Source organism: Mytilus californianus, unplaced genomic scaffold, assembly GCF_021869535.1.
Source record: "Mytilus californianus isolate M0D057914Y unplaced genomic scaffold, xbMytCali1.0.p SCAF_1, whole genome shotgun sequence".
NCBI classification, from domain to species: domain Eukaryota; kingdom Metazoa; phylum Mollusca; class Bivalvia; order Mytilida; family Mytilidae; genus Mytilus; species Mytilus californianus.
The window spans coordinates 78,352,327-78,366,435 of NW_026262581.1; the positions used below are offsets into that span (position 1 = coordinate 78,352,327).

At 32.3% G+C, this 14,109-nt stretch overlaps 2 protein-coding genes across 2 annotated transcripts in view; both read left to right on the plus strand.

Annotated features, from left to right (window-relative positions):
* Window positions 1-14,109, plus strand: part of LOC127738025 (receptor-type tyrosine-protein phosphatase epsilon-like) — a 264,382-nt gene that overhangs the window by 80,634 nt on the left and 169,639 nt on the right. The window lies entirely within an intron of this gene.
* The window catches only part of LOC127724469 (uncharacterized), a 46,814-nt gene that overhangs the window by 17,496 nt on the left and 15,209 nt on the right, over window positions 1-14,109 (plus strand). Inside the window, exon 3 of the mRNA XM_052231439.1 lies at window positions 5,591-5,812. Within this exon, the coding sequence (XP_052087399.1) occupies window positions 5,591-5,812 (222 nt within the window). The remainder of the gene's footprint in view (window positions 1-5,590; window positions 5,813-14,109) is intronic.

Here is a 14,109-nt window from a genome sequence, read left to right on the forward strand (position 1 = left end):
TCATAAAGCTGAGGGATTAACACACTTTCCATATTTTTTAAATTTTATGTTTGAAGTCATATGATACTTCAAATTTAAAAAAAAAGTTGCATATGTTTTATGTACTTGAATGGCTAAGTTTTACTATAAAACAAGTGTACGTGGACCTTCTTTTAATAGAAAATCCTTTATCTTATCAAAATCTTCAGAAATGTACATTTGTACTGCTATTAAATTATCGTCTCCCCGTAATCGAATACAACGACATTTTCCCGTATACAGTAAAAGAGAGACAAACGATACAAAAGAGATATTCAAATTCATGAGTCGAAAACAAACTGACAAAGCCATGGCATTAACTACGAGACCTCTCGTTAGAACTTTGGCCACTGCATTGCACAGTGCAAGTGCGAGGAAAAACTCTGTTGAAAGAATGTAAACAAACGTGCACTGGAAAGTAAATAGTAATAATTGATTCTTACCGAACAAATTAAATACATCATATCATTTAACAACTGTAGTGGAAAAGTTTTATCAACAAATGTTGTATACCTATATGGAGTTAAGTCCTTTCAGAACGATAGGTCATTTTTTTTTAAAGAATCAACCCAGACGATACCAAGTTTCAATGAAATGTGCTGCAAGGCATAAAATAATGACCTGTGTAAGGTCAATTTTTTTCTTTATTAAAATGCAAACTACAAATTGTTAAAACATTTAATTCATTTGATAGTAATCGTGTGTTATTGCCAATTACAGTTTTACTGTACAATTTTCCCACTTTGATATTAGACTAAAATACCAACAACAACAAAACGTTGTAGTTTAGTTTAAGCATAGTTAAATTATTTTTGAAATAATTGGCCACCAAGGGTGACTGGGCCATGAAAATATGGTCATTCTTGGACTTTTTCCGAAGTAAGACCCTATCAGAGTGGAGCGTCTGTTTGGCTGTGTAAGATGTTCAAGTACGCAGCGACGTCCGGTAAGAATGGGATTCCGAAATCCAATGTCTTTTGTAGATAGAATGCCACGCTCTCGGATTATGAACCCTTGCAGAAACTCTGGGTGGTCTGTAGGTGGATTGTTACGAGGCAAAACTTCTGTTCCTATCCAATATACCCTCATTTTCTAGTGGCAGTCCAAATTTCCCCGACCTTCATCCCGCACTGCCTCCATTACAGGACCTACTAATTGTATTTATCATTGTTGATTTGTGCGTTCTGATGCATCAAATATTTGCCACTGGACGTTAAACAACTAATAACCAATCAATCAATCAATCAATCAATTAGTCAGAAGGGTTGTTAATTTATTGCTACAATAAACGGACATAATGTAAGATAAATTTAATATACAAAACTTTTTATAACAATTTTAAAACAAGCCAAATTGTAGCACAAATATGTTTCGGACTATTGAAAAAGTATACAATCGTGTTGACCCACACCGTATTAAAAATCGGACTCTGACCAATAAATGTCCATTTTAGTACATAAACATTGTGTGCTCTTTGAGCCATTTCGGAAATTTTTACAAGGGTATATGCCTTTTTCTTTTACACAATCAAATTCAAATACTCTTATTTTATAAAGGTGAACAGCCACGTACTTTAATTGAGGGCGGGGAATAATATTATCCTGGGACCTGGTTTTCGAAAGTATCTTGTGACTAAGACATGCCTTACGGTGGTCTTAGGACATGTCATAGTCGTAAGATATGTTTTCGAAAGTGTCTAAAGTTACGATATGTCATTACTTTTATCGTATACTTAAGACACCTCGCGACATGACTTATGATGGTCTTATGATTATCATAAAAGTTAAGACATCACTTTCACTGATTAGTGCCATTTACTATATTTATCTTTGCACATGCAGCCTCCCCTGCTATTTTTTCACCTTTTTTGGTTTTGTTGCTCATTCTGCTAAATAGTAAATATTTATTCTTTTCCACTTCGCCAATTAAAATTTTAATCACCTGCGACTTAAAATTTTGACTCCTTTTCTTACTCATGATTATGTATAATAAATATATATATACATATATATATCATTTCTTTCCTTATATAGTAGTTTGTTAACGTATTTGCACGAGCATTTAGCTTAGCGGGTACCCGATTTACCAAATCTTAAAAGTATTCACTATTAAATAACACTTCATGTATAATAATACATGACTAGAAGTTCTAGAATTTCAATATATATATATATATATAGAAACTTAAACAAATTGTCAACTCAGATTTTAATATATATTGTTCATATATACTTTATTGTTCATTTTAATAATAAAAAAAATATTTGTTGATAATAAGAATGGTAAAAACAAATATTTTAATACTTATTATTTTCATAGTAATTTTATCATTTTTTAGATCATTATTTAAAATAAAAGAAAATATTTTCACTTATGACAGTCATAAGAGCATCATGGGTATGACTATCTTAGGACAGCTTTGATTTACATTCTATGACATATCATATGATAGTCATAAGATGGTCATAAAATCAGTCCTAATATATATTTTATGACATATCTTAGGATACTTTCGAAAACCAGGCTCTTGATTCTCAGACAAACATAAGGGAGAAAACAATTCTTCTGAATAAATCCGTATAAAATTGTTAAAAAATTATCTGCTTTTCTGAGGTAAAAATGTCACGAAACAAGAGGACAAAAAACTTTTATAACTAGTTATGATTTGATAAGATAATTACCAAATGACTTGTATTTTTCATACACCGTAACAATTCATTTATTTCTTGCTTCATGCATTTACTGTAACATTTTTAATGTAACTGGACAGTGACTACTTACAATGTACGCTTATATCTAGATCAATGAGTAGTATTTCACCCTATAATTGAGCCCTTGGGCGCAGTTATACCTAATACAGGGGTGTTATACAACCTTAAAATATGCATTATCTTCAACTTACACCCCAGTTCTATTGTTATGCTTCATAGTTTCTATTTATGAAACAAGTGTAAATTGAATAGATCTATTGTTACGAATAACAATTGATTTTGACCACAGGGTGTGACGAGCGGGGTTTCTGGAAACCCCTGCTTCTACATCCCGAAAACACAGTCCATTGTTATTCATAACAATAGAAATTGTTTTTAATAACATGAACAAAAGAGATTACTAATAGTGTTCACTAAAAGTTGTTTCAAGACATATTAAAAAAACATATTTTCGGAAATTCCAACAGCGAAAAAAATATTTAGCATCTATTTTGAATAAAAAAAATCATTTAAATAATCCTTTGCTTGAAGCTAAAATTTTAATCCCATTATGGCAATGACTTAAAGAACATACATGTATAGAACTTTTATTTGAATTATACATTAAAAACATAAGTATATTATAGTATTCATTTGACTAAGTTTTAATCATAAAATAAATATTAATGTTTGGATAGTTGAAGACAAATGATGGCACCCAGGGGCGGATCCAGCCATTTTTAAAAGGCGGTTTCAACCCAGGATAAAAGGAGGGGGGTTTCCAACCATATGTCTCCATTCAAAAGCATTGATCGTCAAAAAAGGAGGGTTCGAACCCCCGGATCCCCCCCTCCCAAACCCCCCCGGTGTTCCTACATATGCAGTCTGTAAGTTAAGTGTGTCCGGTCGTCGGGTTTCTAATCCAGTCACATCTATCCTTCAGTATGTTCGAATATGAATGTTTGTTTAATGTTGAGAAAGGGGGGAGGCTTTTTTTTATAAAACCGTAGTATGTAAAATACATTTATGATTACCTCAATTAAACTGATACATGTAAGTACTTTGGGTTATAAATATTGCGTTATCTTCAGACTCTTCTGTCAAATCCAAAGCCTGACTCAAAATGTCGTCCGTCTTATACCCGTCTATATTGACAACTGCATACAAGGAGCATGATATATTTTTTTGTAATAAAAATGCACGATACGGCCAACCTTGACCTGCTGGTCCATATAATCACATGCATTTAACGGGAATATGCAAAAAAGGCAACTTTGTCATTTGTAAAATCTACTCACTTGTCAAAGTGTGAATGAAGATCGTCAAAGAAAGGTAACTAGTGGGGTTTCATTTAAAAAAATATGTTTTTTTCTTATTAATCATTGTTTGATATTGTCAATAAAAATGCTATCCGTTCTTTTTCATTTAAAATTCAATATAAACAAATATAGTGTTTAGTATCGGGTGTAAGTTAGTTATACACTTCGGGATACGGTGTGTCTGGATAAGAAACCACTCCGGCCTCCGGCCGTCGGGGTTTCTTATCCAGACACACCTATCCCTCTGTGTTTAACTATTACGGAACGCATCGTTGTTGATTGTTTCTTAATGTCACTATACCATAAACTTCGACAACAAACTCGAAAGTTAAATAGCTTGCGATCAACAATCACTGAACGAAATATTTTTTGTCGATGACAGGTTATAGATTCGTATTAAGGTGGATGGGGGTCTTAATTAAAATCCATAGAATTTTTTAATAATTTGTCAAAATGTAGTTTTTATCATGCTTTTTTACAAAATATAATAAAAAGTATGGGTCACCGGACTTTTTTTCACGCTAGAGGTTGTGCAAAATTGTCAGATTTTGTATAGATTATGCATGGAAATTCAATTTTGTGTGATAAAAAGAAAACTACACCATAGAATTTTAAGATAAAATGTGAGAAGATAGCTCTTATAACATGCTTTCAGATAAGAAAAAGAAAAAATGGGGTCACCGGACTTGTTTTCTTGCTACATATTAAAATAGGTAAATTCATAACACTTTCTATAAAAAAATCACTTTATCTGAGTTATCTCCCCTTATGTCGCAAAGTTGAAAAAAATGAATCAACAAAACAATGTATTTTTTTAGAAAAAACAGCCGTAAATATGATAAAACACATAATTTTCTATATTAACATGAAAAGTCTTACACATGAATTACATACTACTCTCAAAATTTGCACATATCATTAAAGATATAGACCAATTGTTCTGCTACTTCAAAATACAAGATGGAGGAAGACACCCCAGCCACCTTAAATGTAAATAACTAGTTTAGTATATATGCATGCGTAATATAGGAGAGGGTTGAGATCTCACAAAACATGTTTAACCCCGCCGCTTTTATGCTCCTGTCCCAAGTCAGGAACCTCTAGCGTTTGTTAGTCTTGTGGTTTTTTTAAATTTGGTTCATTTATATGTTTCGGAGTTTAGTGTGGCGTCCATTTCGCTGAACTAGTATACATTATTTTTAGGGGTCAGCTGAAGCCTGCCTCCGGTTGTGGAATTTTCTCACTGCGTTGAAGACGGATTTGTTCAATAATTGCATTTTAATCATAATAACAAGAAATTCGTTTCATATGACGTTAAGAACTGGTTTAAAAGTTTGTAATTTGTTTGTTATAAGCAGAGAATACATTTTTGCTATTTTTGGTCTATTGCAGGTTAAACTTTCATGTAAGTAGTAATGATCTTAATAGATCTTTTTACCGGTGGTACAATATACACATCAAACCGCTTATGATATTACAGAAGTTTAACCGTCTATCAAAAAAATGTCTATACTTTGCAAACATGTGATGTCTTTTCATATGTTTTTGCTTCGTATTTTACAGATAACCTTACACCAAATGGCACCGCATTGCAAAGTTCTGTGTTTAATAAACCTGATGGTAACCCGGAATATGCCATAAACCCACCTATATCAAACAAATTTACTTTGCAAACGTGTTCCCACACAAGGCCTAAAGGTGACAATAAACCGGCTTGGTGGATGTTTCAATTTTCGTTTGGATCTGCACATATCACAGATGTAACAATTTACTACAAAGAAGGCCGTACGTATACACATAAAATGCATAATTATAAATATCATAACAGGTTTTACCGAATTATAATATTCTTTGATACATGTAAAATGCAGTCCTCGGGAATATGTTTTGTTTATGTTATTTATGAAATTTCAAATTGCTATCACTCAATTGATTCAGAAAAGATTAACAAGAAAGTCGTTCCGTCACTGATTTAGTATTTTCTTTAGAAAAAAAGTTAAAGTTGTCATATTGAGCATGTTCATTCATATGAAAAGTTTCACAAAATTAACTGGGGTATTTATAACCAGAAAAGACTAGATACAATATTAAACATGCATGCACATAATTTGGAAATATAAAAAAAATATAGCAACCGATCATAAAATTTATGATTTGTGTAAATAAGCTGTGGAGGATGAGAATCAGAAGAACACAAGACGGATAATATTAAATGTGACATTTTAAACAAAATTGTTCAAGAACTTCATAGCCTTGTGTCTTTGGGCAAATTGTTGCCTTATATGTGAATGTTTTCGCTTTGACAGATAATACCGTTTATTTGGAAACTTTCGCGTGTGTCAAATTTTTTGCTATGATATTCTCTGGAGACATTTTACCGCAAAATTTGCACTACGCGAACAATTCTCTTGTAATTGAATCCATTGTTAAAGGCCATGACAGGCGAATAATTAATTCACGAAGATTTGACTGCCCTATCTAAGGCCAAAATCGCAAAAATAACCCGATACATGTATACTGTATCCTAAAAGGCAAAGTTTATCTTTTATCACTAAATTGATACCTTTTTTTGGGGGGGGGGGGGGGGGGGGGTATATGATATCTTTTTTGGGGGGTATACTACCAATTAATGGTATACTTCCAACCTACGAGGATCTCCCCAACTTTTTTAATATGAAACAATAAGTATTTATTTTGATTAAATCTTATCCATAGAAGCGCCTTTAGAATATATATATATATATATATATATATATATACAAGTCTAAATTGAAAACAACGTTCAAACCTATGATTGCGTTGGATAAAAACCGCAATTTTTATACATGTGCATGCAAAACAAATTTCTTGTTAGAGGGGTCTAAATACAGCACAAACAACATTTTCCAAAAGACCAAAAAAGTGAAAAAGTATATTTTAACAAAACGCATTTGACTAACAGGTCGAACAACAAATGTTCTTAAACCCTGCTGACTGCCATTGGCGATTGCCAAATAAACAGATCACCGATGTAATAAATGGATCTTAATCTTAAATTTAATACTAAACAGAAAACAATACACTTGCGGAAAAGATGATATACTGCCAACAAGAGGTGCAAAGGTTTTTGTACACCATATCCGGATTTCGACAAATAATGTTTCTTCAGTGATGTTAGGAATCGAAACGGTATTTGGAAAGCCCAACAATTTACCTCAATTTGGGATAGACTCTTGAATTTTGAGGAGTCAAAATAGGATGAACGGATCATATAAACCCTAAGGCAAAATATATATATATATATAAATGTCTAAGAATATAACTTAAACACGCTAATTAATACATTAAAAAGTTCTATTAGATTTTAAATAGAAATACGCAATATTTCGCTAAACAAATAAGCTTCATCAGGCGTGTGCATCTCTCAAGGTGAAATCGGATGCATGACAAAAAAATATTTTTGTAGCTTGAACTACACAAAATTTGAGTAAAAGTTTAACGTATTTATTGATGTTCTATAAAAAAATATATGTTTGTAGCTTCAACTACATAAAGTTGGAGTAAAAGTTTAACATATTTATTGATGTTCGATAAATTGTATGAATTTCTATAACAGAAACACCATTTAACATCCGACTAAATAACCATCGGTCATTCTATACAAAAGAAAGAAACTGCTCAATCACAAGACATCTTTTAAGAGCAGGACATGATTTTGAAAACGTCACATTTCAAATCATTGAGAAAAACCAAAATTGGGATACACAAGGAAGACAAAAGAGAGAGAGATTATATATATATATAAAGGGTGCCAAAAAGCTGAAAAGTATAGCATCCACACTAGGGGGACAATCATTTGATTCTGATGGTGTTTACAAATATTGGAAATAGATATTCCGGTCCCCACTAATAAAAATATAAGGCGATGTTGTATGATTGCCAATGTGACAACTATTCACCAGAGTTCAATGAAGTGGATAAAAATTATTATAGGCATCCCTACGGCCTTCAACAATGAGGAAAACCCATACCGTATAGTCGATAGTGGTATGAGTGCAAATGAGACAACTATCCACTAGAGTTCAAATGAAGTGGATATAAGCAATATATTATAAGTTGGAAATAAACAATTATAGTGCGTTATTGCAGATGAAAATATTTTTTCGGAACGCTTCAGTCGCCATATATATATATGATTACAGAAGTAATGTCAGTGACAGATTCAGGAGGCAAAATAGGCGTACGACCAAAATATCCTTTTCTAGAACCCTGAATCCTTGAGTGATCGTTATCCTATTATCTTTACTATTTCAATAGAATCAAAATTCTAGACATTTGGACTGCTCTTTTCTTTTGAAGTTGTATGCGTATCCTACCAAAAAATGGAATGCATTTCTTAAAGGGACGATCATTTGATTACAAGCTTTTTTTTCTGTCACTAAATAAATAATCTGAGCGCCTTTAATCTGGAAATGAATATTGTGACTTCATCAAATTTGCTAGGGCCCCGCCCCCTAATTCAATGGTCGTTTTCAATAGGGCACTGAAAGAAAATCCGAATGGAGATGGTGGTGACCCAAATCAAATCTTATCGTTTCAAATGCATAGTTCTGTATTCTATATTTACATTTTTTTAACGGGATTAACCTTCATTTACGTCATCAGTGTCTGAGCAGAAAGTTAATGAACCAGGGTTATTTTAAGGAACTTCTCGTCCTTTTTCTAAAAAAGTTCATCGGAAGATACCAAGACCTTGTTGATAAATATTCCGTATCAACTTCACAAATACTACATGATGGTCTTGAAGTATAGATTCTAGGTACTGACGTTGTTTATCATCTTAATTACGTGTAATAGTTTTCTTTTGATATGTTTTGTATATTTTAAACCTTTACTGTTTAGTCCTTTTATGGTAATATATATTTGGCGTTGCTCAGTATATATACATCCCGCCATTGTGTTATTGTGCTATGGTCATTTTTTGTATTCTTGTCTTTCATTTTTGCTTAAGTGCTATGTCTACTGAGTGTCTATATGCCATTTTGTTTTTCTTTGTTGACATAGTTGTTTGTTTTTATCGTGATTAAGATTATAACACAATGTTGAATGCTGTACCCCAATTTTTGACATTTATACCTATTATATCTGTTTGTTTTGCTCACACATTGTTGTCAATATAATAGAATTTTATTCGACTGTCATACAAGTGAGAGGTTTAGTTAGCTATAAAACTAGGTTTAATCCACCATTTTCTACATAAGGAAACGCCTGTACCAAGTCAGGAATATGATAAGCTTTTGAAATACAGGACTTGGAGTTTTTTTGTAGTAGTACTCATGGTGACTTAAAAAGAGCAATTTACAGAAAAAAAATCTTTTCAAATAATCGATATACTATAATATTTTATTTAAAAAAAAAAGAATTCTGAGAAAAAAACAATCTTTTATTTCAAATTGCAAAACAAGTAAGTCCTTGGTCCGTGTTTATTTGCGTCCATTCGTTTTTCATTTTGAAATATCAAAAACAAAAACAAAAAACGAGAGTGTTTTCATTTTTCGTTTTTGATTTCTCAAAAACCAAAACGAAAAACAAAATTGTTTTCATTTTTCGTTTTTGATTTCTTAAAAACCAAAACGAAAAACAAAAGTGTTTTCATTTTTTGTTTTTGATTTCTCTGAAACCAAAATGAAAATCAAAAGTGTTTCCGTTTTTAGTTTTTGATTTCACTAAACAAGAATTTTGCATTTAATTTTAATTATTTCTCGTTTTATAATGTACAATGTTTTCCTTTCTTGTTTCACAGTCATTGATAGTAAATAATGCCAATGTAAACACCCCGGTGTTCTTTCAACATAATGTAGACAAAATAGACCGCCTGACTTATGAATTGAACTACGGTGATAAATGAATCAAAGCCTTTCAAATTACCTTGTTTATATCTTTAATAAAAAATAAATTATTATATTTAGATATTAAACGAATCATAAATTTAAATTGTTCAATATAAAATTATATAAAGATGGTACAAATAAATAGATTGATTACAATATCACATTAACAAGGGAGGTTACTACTTTTAAAAACTTATAAGAAAACTACCCCGGTCGTTGAAGTATACATGCACAGTCACTGTGGTTATCAGATCTTTAATCGAAGATAATGTCGACGGATGCAAAAGACTTTACCAATCTGAACAATAAGGGTGCGTGATCTTTACTTTTAAATTTAGAAAGGTTGATCTCAGATGATTAGAATTCATGACCGAGGTCCATTATACGAACATTCGGGACGATAATGTGTTTTGCTTGATCAATTGATTGAAAAACAAATTTCCGCAATTTCACAATTCGTACCGGGATTAGCATTCAATCATTTTGCCATTCGGAGCCTACTCGGTATTAGTTTTGCTTATTTTTGAAAGCTATATGGTGACCTTAACTAGAGCCTGGGTGTGGATGGGTGTTTACGGAATAGAGAATCTTGGGCAAAAAATATGAATAATAGAGACAATGGACCAAGATATAAAAAAAAAATAGAATAATGAGGTGTTAAAATATAAAGAGAACAGAATTATTCCCAAAAAGTATAAAGAAATAAAGAATAGAGAAAAATTGCCTGAAACACTGATTAAAGAATAGAGAAAATCGGCATAGAATATCAAAGAATACAGAAATGAAGAATCCCGTATCCAGACCATCATCCTAGTTGCCTAAACCAACGTTATTTTGTCTCCGGTAGATTGTTATTGGTTATCATACGTTTTCTTTTTATTTCTATGCCTATCAATTAAGACGTGAGCTTTCATAATTTGCCAGCGTATTACATTATAAAAAAGACTAAGCCGAACATCACTCTGGATTTTTTCTCAAGTGGACCTCAGCTACCTACCCTACCACACCATTACCGAAAAGTTAATAAAAAAAACCTACGGCAATACTAGGTGCAAAGGGAAGTAGGGTAACTGAGGTCTACTGGAGAAAAAAATCCAGGGTGTTATTCGTCTTATTTTTTTTTTTAAGTAGGTCAAATTCTAAGGCAATACTTTTATCCGCACTAAGACAAAGGGAAGCTTAGAAGCTGAGGTCTACAGTAGAAAAAACACAGGGTATTTTTCGGCTTAGTTTTTTTTTCTAAAGTTGGTCCAAAGTTGAGGTCAGATACCCTACCCAACCCTTACCGAAAAGTTAACAACCAAAAATTCTATGGCAATACTTTTTTCCGCACTAGGTGCAAACGTAAGCTAGAGACCTAGCGCCTACTTGATCAAAATTCCCAGTTTGGGTATAGCACGGATTATTTTTTAAAGCTAATAAATAATTTTCTTGCCCACCATACTTTGAGTACAAAAAAATAAACTTTTCGTCCAATCATAAGTAAGCGAAATCCACTGTTTCAGAAGTAGAATGTTTTGTCAAAACAGTTTTGTGTGGCAAAAAAAAAGTTAAAGCACGCGTGCAACTTTTTTTTCTTCTAATGCAGAACAATTGTTACTTTTCATGAACTATTTGACAGGATGCCGAGAATATGGAAAGCTATTTCACACAATGGTGCAATTTTGCCAACATTTAAATACTTTCATAATTATTTACGATTCTATATACACTCAAAAGTGTTGACTATTTGAAATGTAAAGCGTGCAGCACGCTGTGTGATGTATTGAAAGCGATTTCTATTGTATTTATATGATTAACTAACAAGAAATGAAATTTTTAAATTCATTGAATAGTGTCTTTGACTGCTTAATTATATATTAAAACTGATAATATAGTGGATATATATTAATAAAAACATTTGAAGTACGTCTGAATCTCATGCAACATTTGGGTTTATATAAACATCTGAAAACTGGCTGCTAGCGAAGTGGCTGCTAGCGAGTGGCTGCTTGCTTGAACCTGGTCTCACAAACTCCGCATTTTCATTCACGTCGTCACATTACAGGTTTCAATAAACGTTTAGTAAATTATGTCAATGTGAAGAAAATGACCCGTATTATGCCAACAACTGGTTTTAGAATTAATTAGTTTATTTCCGATGCAAATACCTTAGAAGTGAATCAATATTAATACAAAAATATGTCATCCTTAATGATTCCTCATGGGGTTTTTGATTATGTGATTACTTGGCCGTTTTTTGTAGTGATTATTTGATTACTAGACCAAATACTTCATGATTATTTGATTATCTAGGACTGTATTTTAGATTAATTGATTACCAAGTTTAAACAATAAATTTGTGTGTATAGCATACATATAAAACTTGGCTTGAAAGACGTTATTTTTTTTCGCCTCGCTCCGCTCGGTAAAATTGTTAAGAATTAAGTCCGAAGATTGAACGCGTTTGTCCAGTAATCTTATTAAAGTTCATACAAAAAAGTTTTATAAGTATAACGAAATCAGAGATATATCTTTTAATTAAATTGGTTCGTCTAATTTAGTATTTTTATCTGAAGTAAATTTAGTAACTTCTTTAATAAAGGATTGGAATAAGAATGTGTCCATAGTACATGAATGCCCAACTCGCACTATTATTTTCTATGTCCAGTGGACCGTAAATTGCGGTCAGAACTCTAATTTGGCATTAAAATTAGAAAGATTATATCATATGGAACATGTGTACTGAGTTTCAAGTTGATTGGACTTCAACTTCATCAAAAACTACTTTGACCAAAAACATTAACCTGAAGCGGAACAGACGGATGAACGGAAGAACAAACGGATGCACAGACCGAAAAACATAATGCCTATAAATGTGACATACATTCACAAAATGTGCTGAAATTGAATAAAGGTCTTGTAAATCTCAATTAGACCATAACAGGCATATCCAAATAAAGTTCCCTGAAGTCACAAACAACTTCCCTCACTTGTAGATCTATTTCCACTACTTCTGCAATATTGTATTTATCAATAATACTATAAATAGAAATTGTATGCATGTAAATTAAAAACGATCAGGGTAAACTTATCAATCCTTTAAATAAACTTATTTTAAAAGGTTACCAATTGAACACTGTAAATAGATCTTTGAATATTGTTTTTATTGGTATACATATTAATTTTGTAAAATTATACTACATATTATTGTTATACACATCAAGGTACTACAATCTGTTGATACCTATGATTTGGCATTGCGCAAGGTAATGTCTTTCTCTGACTATTAATGACGTCTTTACACTAAATCCATTGGATGTTGAATGTGTACTGATTGATATTTTAGTCTTAGATACATGATTTTTGTATTAGTTGTTATTGGCTTTAAACTAGCTGTCAGTACTGCCATTACTCTCAGATCTGTACTTTGTGTCCTTTTTTGTTTGTTAAGGATGTATAAATACCCTGCCACGTCCGGTCTGTCCTTTTGTTAAATATTTTTTTCTGTTTTGTATCGATCTGATATGTTAAGCCCTTTTCAACTGATTTTTATAGTTTGATCTTATGTTGTTCTGTAACAAAACTCGTCCCAGGTTAACGGGAGGGTTGAGCGCTCACTTGCATGTTTAACCCCGCCACATACTGTATGTGCCTGTCCCAAGTTAGGAGCCTGTAGTTCAATGGTTGTCGTTTGTTGATGTCTGTCATATTTGTTTTTCGTTTTATTGTGTTATAAATTAGGCCGTTTTTTCTCAACTGAACTGTTTCATATTTTTCATGTCAGAGCCTTTCATAGCCGACTATACCCTACTGGTTTTTTTTTATTGTTGAGGGTGGTACGGTTGCCTATATATAATTGCTTACATCCACTTCATTTGAACTTTGAGGATAGTTGTCACATTGGCAATCATACCACATATCCTTATTAAAATGTTGAGGGGGAGGTGGGGGGGGGGGGGAATTTGTATTTCTTAGGAAAGTTCCAATGTTTTCATTCAGGTCACCCAGTTTTAATTGGATATTTTCTCATTTTGCTGTGCCCTTGGATTTGTGTTTAAGGCCAACCAGAGCTTACTGCCTGTTGGAGGGTAGTTGAAGACCATATGGCAAGCTCTAGGTGTCTTTTTGTGTATTGTATATAGTGATTTGGTGATGTCTTCATGCCATTGTCCCATTACTTTATATAGACAGCTTATCAGTCAACCATATCTATCAAAGACGACAAATGAT